General features: G+C 35.5%; 2 protein-coding genes across 2 annotated transcripts in view; one reads left to right on the forward strand and one right to left on the reverse strand.

Annotated features, from left to right (window-relative positions):
• The window catches only part of LOC126298975 (uncharacterized), a 974,877-nt gene extending 973,061 nt beyond the window's left edge, over positions 1-1,816 (forward strand). The window contains exon 23 of the mRNA XM_049990596.1: positions 1,143-1,816. Within this exon, the coding sequence (XP_049846553.1) occupies positions 1,143-1,155 (13 nt within the window). The 3' untranslated portion in view covers positions 1,156-1,816. The remainder of the gene's footprint in view (positions 1-1,142) is intronic.
• An 11,244-nt stretch (positions 1,817-13,060) lies between these two features.
• Positions 13,061-14,302, reverse strand: LOC126297955 (uncharacterized). The gene is made up of 2 exons (XM_049989274.1): positions 13,946-14,302; positions 13,061-13,141 (listed from the first exon to the last, which is right to left on the reverse strand). The coding sequence occupies exons 1-2, from the start codon at positions 14,300-14,302 to the stop codon at positions 13,061-13,063; spliced, it is 438 nt and encodes a 145-aa protein (XP_049845231.1).
• Between the last annotated feature and the right edge of the window lie 557 nt (positions 14,303-14,859).

Here is a 14,859-nt window from a genome sequence, read left to right on the forward strand (position 1 = left end):
ATTGTGTAAAAGCTAAACAATTCAATTCCATTTCAATCTTGAAACTAAATTATTTTCAAAAGATCATTACTATTATCACAATTTTGTAAGACTCTATTACTGGTTATATAAGTTATCAGTAATTACTTTTTCTCAATTAGTAGCATTAATGCGGTGGAGGTTGCAGATTCCTCACAAAGTTCATCCACAACACACATATGTTGTACTTTGTCCCGTACATCACTTACGACAAAAGTGAGACACATATGTAACAAATGCTAAATATCTCAAGAAAATGCCTATTCCAAGTTGTAGATGGTAACTGCAGCAATCTAGATATTGCTCTGTTACTTGCTTCGAAACAGATAAATGAGTTAATTGACAGCACGACGCAGCAGTAACTACATAAGGGCTACTATGGTGTTGTACACAGATTATTATTAGAGTGGTTAGACACAAAGCAGTGACAGCCTGAAGTTGTCCAGTTTCTGCTAGTTCAGAAGTAGGGAGTGCAGCAATGAAATGATTTATGAACAGTAAGTATAATGCACACATCTGAACTTGCTTTATTTTAAATGGGGATTCAGTGAGCAGGTCAAGCGAGTGCCATAAAGGAGAGGAGTAATACAGGGGAAGCATGTTTCGTGATGAGTGTGTAACCTCGCTGTGGATAATTAGCTCTCTTTCTGAGAAGGAATTGTGGGTAGCACTTTTGATGCACCATAAATTCCTTCACCATTCGTTCTAGAACACACACACACACACACACACACACACAAACTAAATATCATTGATCTTTCATCATTTTAAAAATAAAAGTATTCCAAGAAAAGTCTTTCATTCTATAATTTAGTTAGGTGCTAAGGTTACTGATGATGTGGGGGATGGGATGGCAACAGATGGTGGGAGGGGGAGTGGGGGGAGGGGGTACTAGCTAATGTCTGATTGCACTCAGGAGCAATGGTCTAAGAAATGTTGGGAACCACTGAGTTAATTGTTGATCTGTGATCGTAAATCACTGTATGTGGTCTAAGTTAATCAAATGCATAAAAAGGATGTTAATTTTTATTATTAATATTAATTTATAATACTTTAATTTACCTTACATTCATAGTATTCCAAGTAGGTAAATTGTTTGCACACTGTGCATTGTCTGTTCACAGGACAAGCAACTAAGAAGAAGATTTTGGGAATGGTTCCATAGAGGCAGAAGACCTGTGGCTTCTTCTTCCATTCAGCTTGTGTCCTAGATTTTATACATATATAAGACACTCAACCCTTCAATTTATGTCCTCATTTCTGAAATGATACCCAAGGACAGACATGAAGCAATGCTCTTACTAAGATATAATACTTGTGTTCATTATTTAAGTAAAATATTATGAACTGTTTCAAACAATCCAAAGAAAAAGAAAGAACCCCTGATTTAAAAAATCAAGATAAAACTCATAATCTTTGGTACAGTACATCAAATGCACTCCACATCTACATACATCTTCAATATCAAACAAATTCTATTTCTTCTAATTTTTAAAAAGAAAATGTGTTTTCATATACATTTTACCATAAAAATTCTGTATATCTTGTTCTATTATTATATACAGTTAAACTTTCCAATGGGTTGGCATGAACATAAACTAAAGCTACACTTAAAACTTATTTCTGTGGAGGAGATACAATTTTGGAAAATATTAAAGGACTGTACCTGTTTGGAACTAAGTTTGTAATACATTATGGTGCCAAAAACTAAAAAGAGATGTGAAACTATTTGTTCTGCTACATACATTTTCTAATTATTTTTAACTGTGTATCTGATGTGTCACAAGTAAATTTTTTCTCTAAGGCTACTGAGAGTAAGTTGTGCATATAACCCATTTCTATGTTATTCAATGAATGGCTCATTGGTTATCAACTAACTCAAGAGATGCATTTCATAAATAAAACATCATTATTTGAAGATCATTTGAGAAAAATGAGGTAAGTCCCATTTAATTTTCTGGACATTAGTTTAACACTTTGGCTCTGACAACACACAATGTCTCATACAGTATTTCTTAAAAAGAGAATTAATACCAAAATTTCACATTTTAGCATGATCACACTATCCAGATATGGCTTTATGTTTAAGAAAACAGGGTAATTGCTATGTTGAAGCCATACACTAAATTCCAAAATCCTGTATGAATATTTCACTCTGCAGCAGTGAGTACAATGCACATTATTCATAGCTGCACACTATATCTTATGCATACAGCATAGTTACCATACTTCATCTTCATTATGCACCTCATAAATTATTCAGTAACTTTATCTCTTATAATTTTCCGAGCTCTAATGATATCTTGCTTTCTTTAAATACACCTGCACATCAGAATCCACTATTCAGTGTGTCTGTGGCAGAGGGTACAAGGGTGCCCATATCTGGGGGTGTGGCAGGTGAGGTGAGGGAGGGGGGTGGCCTTCTCCAGCTTTCAAGGAAAAGAAAAAATATAGTGCAGTCAGGTGTTTTTCTTTCAAGAAAATGATTTAAAAGTCACTATTACATGGTCCTTAACTGGGTAGAAACTGGAACTTTTTTGTGGCTTCTTACAAAGTGCTATTTGTCTTCCAAAATATTAAAAATACTCCATACACCCAGGACCCCCCCCCCCCCTCCCCCCCCCCCCCCCCCCGACACACACACACTCAACAAAGTATAAAATTTGTTAAGAGGGTACCAGTACTATCATACTCCATCCCCCATTCCATTATGAATCATGTATGGGAAGATGATGTTCAGTACACTTTCAACAAGCGTGAGTTTCTGTACTTTTACCATCAAAGTCATCAAACAAAGTGCAGCAATTTTTTTGATGATCCACCCCACCTCTTTGGTGAAGCACACCACTTTTTTTGGATGGATAAAAAAAACTACTCACCGAGAGGTGGCAGGGAAAAATACATGTAAGAGTGTTGAAATCTGAAAACTTTGGAAATAGTGGCTCCTTCTCCTGGCAGAAGGTTTGAGGGGGAAGGAAAAAGGGTTAAGGAAAATGTCTGGTGAGTTTTAGGAAATGGGAAGAGTTAGGAAAAGTCACTCAGAACCCTGTGTCAGGGGAGGCTTACTGGACAGGATAAGAAGGAAAGACTGATCATTAGGGACTGCACCACACAAGATTGAAAACCTTAGAGTACATTAAATATAGGCTAATATGCAAGACAGAGATTACTGAAAAAACATTGTGCACAAGTTAATAAGAACAGAAAGCTAACTTTATTGTATGTAGTGGAAATGGAGAGTAGGGGAAAATAGATGGGTCAGAAAATAAAAGATACAGAAAACTAAAAGGAGTGAAGAAAGGAATAGTTACTGAGCAGAAAGACTGAGACCAAAAAAATTAATATAAATTAAGGCTGATGAGTAGCGAGAACCAAGGACATGTAACACCATTTCCTTATCCTATGACTGTCCCCACTATAAGACTTGCATTATGCACCCTCCTATCTCCATCTATACCAGCTCTGTAACTGGCAAAAAAATACTATCAAAGGGAGAGACACCTGCTAAATGACACATGTCATGTACCAGCACTGTTCAGCCTTTTCTATTAGCGTGACTACCATCAAGGTATCAGTTAGACTGAAAGTTCACAGGCAGAGCACTTGTACTGGCAACACACAATATCCTGTTTCTTAGCATGCTCTGCAACATGACAGTCATGATCTCTGTGCCTGTTTCACCTTGCATGCCACCTAGATTCTTCCCTCAGACACCAGTTTCTCAGAACTCGACAAGTGGGAATTGGCATTACAACATGTCCTTGGTTCAAGTCTCCCACCTGGCCTTCATTTCATTATTTTCTTTGGCCTCAGTGATTCTTCTCATTAATTATTTCTTTCTTCGCTCTCATTTAGTTTTCCATATATTTTATTTTCCAACCTGTTTATTATCTCTCATCCCCCACCTCTTTCACATACAATGCACTTAGGCTTCCACTCTCATTAACTTGTGCATAATAGTTAGTCAGTAATCTCTGGCTTGCATATTACCCTGTCTTCCATGTGTAAGCTCTCAGGTTTTCAGATTTCATCCAGTACAGTTTCCAACAATCAGTCATTCCTGCTAATACCATCCAACAAGTCTCTCCTGACCCAGGGTTCTGGGTGACTTTTCCAGACTCTCCCTAAAACTCACCAGATCTTTTCCTTCACCCCTCTTCCTTTCCCTTCAACTGTTCTTCCAGAAGAAGGAGTCACTGGCTGCAAAAGCTTGCAAATTTTGATGCCTTTCTTATGTGTTTTCTCCTGCTGCCACTAGATGGAGCAGATTTTTCCATCGATACAATTCAGTTATATTTTCAGAAATTGATTATATTCATTGATACACCACTTTTTTTACTGCATATTGTACTAGAGGTTCTTGAGCATGTTTGTGAAGCTTTTTTTCTGACTAAATAGAACTGTAGCACAATACAAACATCTCCATGAACTTTCTCTATCTTTTCCATCAATCTAGCTTGATAAGTCTCAGACTGATATAAAATACTCAAGAATGGGTTAGGGAAGAGTTCTAAAAATACTATGGCTTAATTACACTATATTAGGATATTTCCAGTGAATATCAGTCAATAAAACATCTTCTTCTCAACCAGATTTACATGTTCATTTTGCATTACACTGCTTCATATTGATCCTCCTTGATACTTGACAACTGTGACCGATGTCCTTGATTGATCTTGAATGTTAAATCAAATGAGATTAGGTCACATTAGTTAAAATATGACAGGCAATTATGCTATGGTTGAATAAATTTCTTGGATTAACCCAGTATTTCATCTCTAGCTAAGTGGACCAAAGTGTGAATCAAGCCTTTAAAGAAGTTAAATTGCCCCTTTAAGATAACCTCTGCATATGGACACAAAACATTGAGTATCTCCAAAAATTCATTTGACCACAGTATAATAACCAGAATACAGGACAGTTCAAAATGAATGTAGCAACTACAAACAACTATAACTATTTAATGTGTTGCAATGCATCAATAAGAACTGTAGGGAATATAAAAGAAACTACAAAATTTTGATTTTTGTTCGAGCACACTGAATAGAAACCAGCACATACATGGTAATGCAGTAGTGAAAAGTTCCATGTCATTAGTGAGAATTGCAGTTACTGTACAGAAAGGTTTCTGCATATTAGACTCCAACAATTGTTGTTCTGTCATCACAATGCACAGAATATTTTATCAGTGATAAAAGTCAAGCATCTCCAAATGCCAACAACATTTGCAGATGGCATTGGCAGTTTGAAGAAATAGGATCTTTCTGCAAAGGAAGAAGTACCAACCAGCCATGTGTATCAGCACAAAATGTTTAAAGAGTTTGCCTTTCATTTGAATGTAGTCCATACAGAGATTCATGCAATATGCCAGTAGGGGGCCACAAATGTCATAAACAGTGGTTTGACATGTTCTCAAAATAAAGATCAAATGTACAAATTATGCTATTTAAATGCTGGAAGCCATGGGCAATAAAACATTCCTGCATATCTCATTTTTAGTGATGAGACAAACTTCTACATAAGTGGCTAGATTAACCCACACACCACCAAATACAGGGTACAGAAAAGCCATCATGTGAATCTGAACATCAGTGTGATTCACTGAATATCTTTTGTGCAGTGTTATTAGAAAAATTGCATGGTCCATTTATCTTCACTGGTCTACATTTTTCAACAAATGTTAACCCAGAGATGATTGAGTCATGGCTGATGTTACAGCTTGATACAAATTCCACCTTTCAGCAAGATGGAGCACTGCCACATTGAAGTACGCAAGTTCCCAAATTTTTAAACCAACATATTCTACACCATTCCATCAGTCATAGTTGATCTGGTGGCATGGTGTTCTGCCCTTGGTAACCTAGATCTCTGGACCTGACAACCACAGATTTCTTTTTATGGGGTTATGTGAAAGACCATGTGTATGTGCCTCATTTGCCAAAAATAATTCCAGAACTGAAAATCTGCATTCCCAATGCACTCACACTGGTGACTCCATGTGCTTTAGAACGTATTGCATAAAATGGATTATCATTTAGACAATGTATGTGTACAAATGAGGAGTCATATAGAACACCTCTTAACTATATATTTACATTCTCTGTAATTCTTATTGATGCATTACTATGCATTAAACAGTTAGAGCAATGTGTAACCACCATATTCATCTCGAATTTCTGTGTATGTTAATAAGTGTCAAATTCTCAGCCATGAAAGATTAAATTTTACAATATCAGGTATCTTTCACCAACTGTTTCCATGATCAAGGGCGTTAATCTATGCTGGTATGGTGGTGTTCAACTGCAGGATAAGCATTTTAAATGTTGACAGTCTTTGTGTAGCAATGTGAGGGGAGGTGGTAGCATAATATTTCTGGATGTTCTCTCTTCCTCTCTCCCCCATTATCTGTTTACGTAACTCTCATCAACATCATCATAAACTTGATACTACATCCTTATGCATTTATCATAGTCACCCACACTAAATGGTTACACACACAGTACAAGTAGGTTTCAAAATGATTTCAATTAGAAAACTTTGGTTAGCTTATGAACCACACAAATAAATAGTAAATACTTACTGCTTTGTCTAAAATATATTTTCCAATGCTGAAGTTCATATTTGCACTTGGATTATCAACATGTCTTCCTGTGTTTCACAACAGTTTAAATCAAAAAGTTGTCTCAGCTATCAAAAGGCTTGAGAAGCCTTATCAGGAGTCACGAACGTACCTAAGTTTTAGTCTGCTATGTTCAGGTGTTTGGACCTTGTGATCAAATAATGTGTACTGGACAACAGTTATTTTCTGTGAAGACACTACTGTATCATTTCTTACTGGGGAACTGTTCAACCTCAAAAAATGCACAATACCATTATTGTACAATAAGTTAATGTCTGTGACTCAGATACACAGTTCTGTTCTCATGTTCTGTAACCCTTTCGAAAAGCCTCCTTTTTTCCAATCACATGGGCTATACCATTTCTCCAGAGATATTTCATAAACCAAGGGGCCATTTATGTCTCATAGCCTTCTCTCTATGAAATTATGTTAGTTGAATTTCCATTTCATAGTCATTATCTCTGTATCCATCATATTCACAGCTCTATGTAGGTAGTGACTGGAGAGTAACCTTCCAAAGTAAAATAGCCCGTGTGTGTGTGTGTGTGTGTGTGTGTGTGTGTGTGTGTGTGTGTGTGTATGTGTGTGGGCGCGCGCGCGCGGACGCGAACATATCTGGACACATGGAAAATATACGTTTTTCATATTAGGTGCATTATGCTGCCATCTATTGTCAGGTACTCAATATCAGCAACCTCAGTAGTCATTAGACATCGTGAGAGAACAGAACGGGGTGCTCTGCAGAACTCACGAACTTCAAACATCGTCAGGTGATTGTGTGTCACTTGTGTCATATGTCTCTCCGCTAGAATTCCACACTCCTAAATATCCCTAGGTCCACTGTTTTTGATGTGATAGTGAAGTGGAAACGTGAAGGGACACATATAAAACAAAAGCATACAGGCCAATCTCGTCCGATGACTGACAGAGACCTCTGACAGTTCAAGACGGTCATAATGTGAAATAAGCAGACATTTATCCAGACCATTACACAGGAATTCCAAATTGCATCAGGATCCACTGTAAGTACTATGACAGTTAGGCGGGAGGTGAGAACATTTGGATTTCATGGTCAGCTGCTCATAAGCCGCACATCATGCCAGTAAATACCAAATGACCCACACTTGGTGTAAGGAGCGTAAACATTGGATGATTGAACAGTGGAAAACTGTGCGGAGTGACAAATGATGGTACACAATGTGGTGATTCGATGTCAGGGTGTGGGTATGGCGCTCTAGATTAGTTACTTAGTTATGTGTTCCATGGATTATTTTGTATGATAGATCATAACGATGTCGAATGAGTAATTTTACATGTACATACAATTACATTCTGAACATTTCTAAGTTTTTTTTCTTACACACTACCTTTTACACATTGCAGTAATAGAAATTCATCTATGGAATAGGAAGAGTTGTCAAGAAGAAACTTTCCCAGTTTGTTATCAAATTTTACTTTGCTGTGTGCCAAGACATTATATTATATTACCAGATAAGTGACCAAAATTTTTTTTTGCAGCATTGTGCAACCCCTTTGAGCTAAAGACAATATTAATGTGGAGTCATGAATGTAATTTTTCCTTCTAGTATTATAATTATGTACTACATTGTTCCTTTTGAAATGTAGTGGATTATTTACAACAAAGTTGATGAGTGAATAAATATACTGTGAAGCAGTCATTAGAATGCCCAACTCCTTAAACAGACGTCTACAAGATTATCATGGGTAAGCAATACAGATTATTCTTACAGCACATTTTTGCACAATGAAGACTTTTTCTGTAAAGATGAGTACCCCTGAACATTATTACATATGGGATTATTGAATGAACTTATGCCAAATATGTTAACTTATTGATTTGTCTCTCCTCAAGATTTTCAATGATTCTAAGCTCCAGTGTGGCTGAACTAAGTTGTTTTAGGGGTTCCAGAATGTGTTTTTTTCCAATTTAAATTCTCATCAATATTGAAGTTTCCATACTATTTGTTATTTTTTCACCATGTGTTACTTTTATCATTGGTGTAGTACCTCAAGATGTGCAGAACTCAATATGTTGTACCTTTTTTTTTTTTTTTAAAATTGAGGGTGAAACCATTCTTAGAAAACCAGTTAATGATACTTTTAAGCACTTTGTTTACCACTTCTTCTGTTTCCGTACATATGCTTGGATTAATTACAATATTAATGCCGTATGCAAAAAGAACTAATTCAGCTTGTTGTATACTAGATGGAAGATTGTCTACATATATGAGGAGCAGTAGTGGACCTAAGGTTAAATCTTGGGGAACCCCACGCATCACATTTCCCCCATCAGAATTATGTCCCTCAACTGTGTTGCTTAAATTACTAAGTACACCTTTCTGCATGCTTTTGGATAGATATGACATTATCCACTGGTTGGCTATACCATTAGTCCCATAAAATGTCAACTTATCTATGAGAATACTGTAATTCACACAGTCAAATGCCTTAGAGAGGTCTCAGAAAATACCAGCTGCTGCTATTGTATTATTTAACGCTTGTAAAATCTGATGAGTGAACATGTAAATAACATTCTCAGTAGAGCAACCCTTCTGAAACCCAAACAGTGATTTGTTAAGGATATTACTGTTACTAAGGTGAAACACTTTTCTAGAGTACATCATTGATATTTAGAACATTCTGAGATAATGACTTTAATTAGAGTTTGATATCCTGCTGACTGGTTTAGTACAGTCATAAATCCATACAGGGTTCAAAATGTATTTTTAACAAAGTTTGTGATGAATTGTGTTGCAGTGTTTCTTTTTTCTATGGTTTGTAAGACCCTGTACTGCAAAATGTGTCACATAAGTACCATGACAGTTTAGGTACATGCCATCTCGAGCTGTCATTGTATAATGAAATACCCGTATAACCAAATACATTTACCACTTCTTATATGGTTTTGTAGCAGAAAATGTCTACATGGAAGGTGATGTAGGACTTAATTATATGTCTAGCCCTGTATGGAATATGTTAGAAATGAATGTCTTGTAACTTAAACATATTTATAGAAATTTGTCTTGTCTTGAGGCATCCATTTCCAATGACAATGAATGCCCTAATCTTAATTCAAACATATTGAGAACTTGTACATCTACACCTGTAACTCATAAATCACTTTATGGTACACGACAGAGAGTGCATATTATACCAGTGTCATTTTATCCCCACCTCATGTCTGTCATGAATGTATAGAAAAAAAACAATTGCTTGTACACCTGTATATAAAACCATTTTATTTATTTATTTTATTTATTTATTTCTCATTTCAGTGTCAGGGTTTCCCTACAAGATGTTAGGGGAAGAAAGTAAAATTTTTGTTGACTTGATCTTGAATGTTCATGCTTGGAATTTTAAGAGAAAATCTTTATATGATGCACAAATTCTTTCTACTGGTGTATGTATCTCAGTGGAGATCTTTGACTGTAATTGTTAAAGACTTTGTTATTTATCAGTTATTCTTTTACATTTTAAATAAGCATCTAATCTTGCTGTGAAAAATTACCCTTAGTAGCACAAAATTATTCATATCATGAAACACAGTGAAAACAATCACAGAAGATTGTTATTTTGTTTTGTCACTCACATAATGTCAGAGAAGATATAAAACATTTTTGTCACATATTTTGTCAAAAAAAGATACCAGGACCTAGAAATATTTCATTCTCATTTTTTCATCCTTAGCAGGGACTGCGATAACGAAAATCAACATCAGAGTACAGACAGAAACAATATGTTGATTTATCATCTCACTCAAAGAATGGTTATTACAGATAGAGCAGTAACTAAGTTCAGAAACTTTGAATCTACATCTACATCTATACTCAGAAAACTACACTGAAGTGCGTGGCAGATGGCACTTTCCATTATAATAGTAATTAGGACTTCTTCCCATTCCATTCGTGTATAGAATGTGGGAGGAATGACTTTCTAAATGCCTGTGTGCCTGGGATAATTAATCTAATTTTATCCTTGTGATAACTATGGGAGTAATATGAAGGAAGTTGTAGTATATTCCTTGAAATGTCTGCCAATTCATTTTTTCCAGCATCTCTGTCAGTCTCCTATGATCAAACAAACCTGTGACCATTCATGCTACCCATGTCAGTATATGTTCATATCCTTTGTCAGTCCTATTTGGTATGGGTCCCACACACTTGATCAATATTCTAGGATGGGTCACATGAGTGATTTGTAAGTAACTACATTTGTAGACTGATTGCATTTCTGTGGTCTGATGGAATGAAGGCTGTTACCTGCTTTACCTACAACTGAGCCTATGTGATTGTTGCATTTCATATCCATGCATAGTGTTACAATCAAGTATTTGTATGAGTTGACCAATACCAGTTATGACTCATTGATGTGGAAAATTTAAAGTAAGTTGTTAATCTTTGCACTACTTTAAAACCATATAAACGTCCAACTGAATGTTTGTGCAGCTCTTTTTAGACAATACTTCATTACAGACAACCACATCATCTGCCAAAAGTCTGAGGTTACTATTAACATTGTTAATATTGTCTGCAAGATCATTAATATACAACATGAGCAGCAAGGGTTCCAACACACTTCCATCTAGCACTTGAAGCAATTCTACATCTGTTAATGACTCTTGATCAAAATAACAAACTGCATCCGCCTTCCCAAGAAATCTGCTTAGGTGTAGTGCTGAGTCAAATATTTTTTTCAGGAATTGAGAAATACTGCATGTCTCTGACTTCCTCGATCTGTGGCTTTCAGGATGACACATGAGAAAAGTACAAGTTAGGTTTCACATGATTGATGTTTTTAGTATCCTTGCTGGTTGGCATGGAGGAGGTCATTCTATTTGAGATATTACATTATGTCTGAACTCAGAATATGTTCTAATATTCTACAGAAAACGAATGTCAAGGATATTAGTTGGCATTTAATCTGCTGAATGGTTTTTATCTAGACTTGGCTCACCTTCCTGTTGTGCAAGTGTTATGCTGTATGAGCTGGTTGTATTAACTATGTTTTTATGACAAATGTTCAATGCACCATTGTATTGATTTTTAAGTAACAAATATCCAAAAGAGTTGTTAAAAGCCTAACCCAAATATCATCAAAATCAGAGAATAAAATGTAACATAGTTGCAAGTGGTCCACATAACCCCCGTGGTAGGTTAACTGAACCATACAATAGGGTTCATCGAATCATAGACATTAATTGGTTATTTTCAGAAACACAATACATGCCAAGGAAGCCTATGACAGATGTCTATGGAATACAGTACACTGACATACAAAAAACAAATAACAGGCCAAAACTACGTAGAAATGGCTAATAAATGGCTGATACAATGCAAAGTCTCTCAGGTCACAGTAAAAAGACAACATATTTCCATATTGAGCTGATCTATTTTAGGTAATTTAAATACATCATTCACTGCTACAAAATTCCTTTCATCAGTTTGAAAAAATGTCATTGTTCCAATCAAACAAATATCCATAAAATGACACCTGAGCTCCTTCTTTTGAGACTTACAATACCTTAGCAACATAATGTTTTAAAGTTGTGGAAGCTTTCTTGTAGACCTTCACAAGACAGAATTTCTGGTAGAATGCAGCTTGCTGTCTTTATGTGAAGAAAGAGGTACTACTGAAGATCAGTAACAAATCCTTTAGATTCTTCAGTAGGCTAAGGACTTTCAGATCTGTAGCTATGATCTCACAAACATCAATGTTATAATTTCGTATCAGGATAAAACTTAAACTAAAGTATGATGGTCTGCTTTCTCAAAACAGACTACAGAATCATATTTCCAGTATTGAGATGGCTGTATGGGCACAAACTGAAAAAGAAAAAAAGAAGAAAAAAAAGACAGTGGACATAAATGACTAATCAATTCTTCGGTAAGACAGATAAAGATAGATCAATCAAATTATGGTCAAAATATGTTTCAGTTCAGTGGTTCCATACTCCAAACACTACAATCACTGCATAAATTTGGTAGCGTAGGTGAGACAGAATTCTACACCACACAGTTCAGCAACGTAGATTTTGACTGATCTTTCTGTGCTTGTCACAGGATCACAACAAACAATTTTTGCACAGAAATTTTTAACAGATGCATTAACTCCCACATCAAGGCTTGTGTTAGATGACAGAGTAAAAAAATAATATCATCATCTTCTGCATATGATACAGTATCTATGCTTGTGTGGCTTTCACGACTGTCCATTATCATGGGCTTAAGATGCTTTTATCTGTGCTCTTCATGTTTGATGAAATGCTGTGGAACTAGGAAAGCGGTACATCCACCCCAGAGCAAGAGCCAGATGAAAAACAGTGCACCATGTGATTATACACACAAAGAAACACAAGTAATAGGGGCACAGCTGTTTCTGGAGCACTAATTACTGCAACCATTATCACAGGTGCACCTCTTTCAGCAGATGTACTTTGTCCAAATCCTTTGTAGCCTGTCTAAGCTCTAATACTTTTGGTGGCATCTACACAGCAGCTACCACTGCCTCATCCAGATTGTTTATTTCTTGCAATTTTATTTCATTTTTATTTATTTTATTTATTTAGCATCCATTCCATTGTGCAAATGATGTTGGACTTGTCATAAAAAAACGTTAACAATGCAGTACAAAACTGAATTGCATGCTAAAATAAAATAGTAAATTTACATTTTGCCAAATGATAAATCAGGTTAAATTATCACTACTACAGATAGACTTTATACAAAATAAACTATAGATAGCAGGCTAAAGTCCTATAAACTGCAGCATAATAAATACAAAATATAAAACTTCTCACAGCAGTTAACACACAATTGTACTTTCTCTTTTGTGGTGATTAATTTCCTGGTCTATTACAGGAATGAGATTACATAAAATTAACAGTAAATTTACATTCTATTTGAAGATGTTGTAAGGTTTAATCATCATTAATAATAATATAGAGACTAAAGTGTTGGAGTTTTGAAGGAATACATAATACATAAACAAAATAAAGGCATCTCAAAATGTTTATATGTGTGTAGGGTGTTAATTAAATCAACTTCATTTAATTCTAAGTCAGAGAAAATATTTTCTGTTTTTGTAGGGAAAACATTTCTTTTAAATTAGATTTTGAGATGGCCCAGAAAGTTGTCCCATATGAAGTAACAGAATGAAAATATCCAAAGTATGCCATTCTGCTGCCCTCAGAATGCAAACATTTGTAATAACTCTCAAGGCAAAGCAGGCTGAGTTAAGTCTGTGTGAAAAGTATCTAACATGGTTTTTCCAATTTAAAGCTTCATCTACATTGAGACCTAGTACTTTTGCAAACTGCATTGTCTCTATTTTACTATCATCAAATTCTAGAATAATGTCCTCACCCTGAATTATTTTTCCAAACTGTAGATAATTTGTTTTTGTTGCATTCAGTGAAATTTTGTTTACACAGAACCAAGTCTCAATACTTTTCAAGAAGTTATGTGAAGTCATATGTAATGGGCTTTTAATGTCACTCAGTATTAGGTTTTTATCATGAGCAAATAATATACGTTTGGCTTTATCCTGTGATAAACACAAATCATTCACATAAATAAGACAGGGTAGTGGGCCTAAGGTGCTTCCCTGCAGGACACCTATGGTTACTTCTTTTGCTTCCAAAACCATCCTTTTTCTTAATTCAAAATAACAGTGGTGAGCTGTATGATCTGTAATCTGTTCTTGAGACAAGACTGAAACTGCATTCTTGCTGTTCCTCTAATACCTATTGCTTCCAATTTACCAATTTCATTACTTTCTCAAATATTCTGGAGAGTGGTATCTCTTTTGAGACCTTTAGCCATTAAGGAAAAACACCTTCACTAAATGATAGATTTGCAATGTCAGCCATAGGTTGTGCAGCCATTATTATAATTATAACAGGTACTTCATCTGCACCTGCTGCCATTTTACACTTCAGGCTCCTAATTGCCATAATTACTTGTTGTTCATTTGTTGGGGGAATGTTCATGTTACAATCTTCCCTTGGAGCCTCCTTTTTTTAAATTAAGAGTGTGTGGTATATTTAAAAAGTGGTCATCAATGTAATCTGCTATTTTATTTTTCTCTATGTTATGGTTTTCAATGTTTTTGAGTGTTATTTCTTCATCTTCACAAATACTACTAGTTTCATTTTTTACAATTTTCCATATAGTTTTAAATTTATCAGATTTCCTGATTAGACT

The sequence above is a fragment of the Schistocerca gregaria genome, chromosome X (genome assembly GCF_023897955.1).
Source record: "Schistocerca gregaria isolate iqSchGreg1 chromosome X, iqSchGreg1.2, whole genome shotgun sequence".
Taxonomy (NCBI): domain Eukaryota; kingdom Metazoa; phylum Arthropoda; class Insecta; order Orthoptera; family Acrididae; genus Schistocerca; species Schistocerca gregaria.

What these genes read in the sequence shown, in the direction of transcription:
- LOC126297955 (XM_049989274.1), bottom strand. Translation starts at nt 14,302, where the DNA reads ATGGTTTTGGAAGCAAAAGAAGTAACCATAGGTGTCCTGCAGGGAAGC. An exon ending in CAAAAGTACTAGGTCTCAAT is followed by an intron (nt 13,142 to 13,945) that starts GTAGATGAAGCT and finishes GCTGCTGTGTAG; the next exon opens with ATGCCACCAAAAGTATTAGA.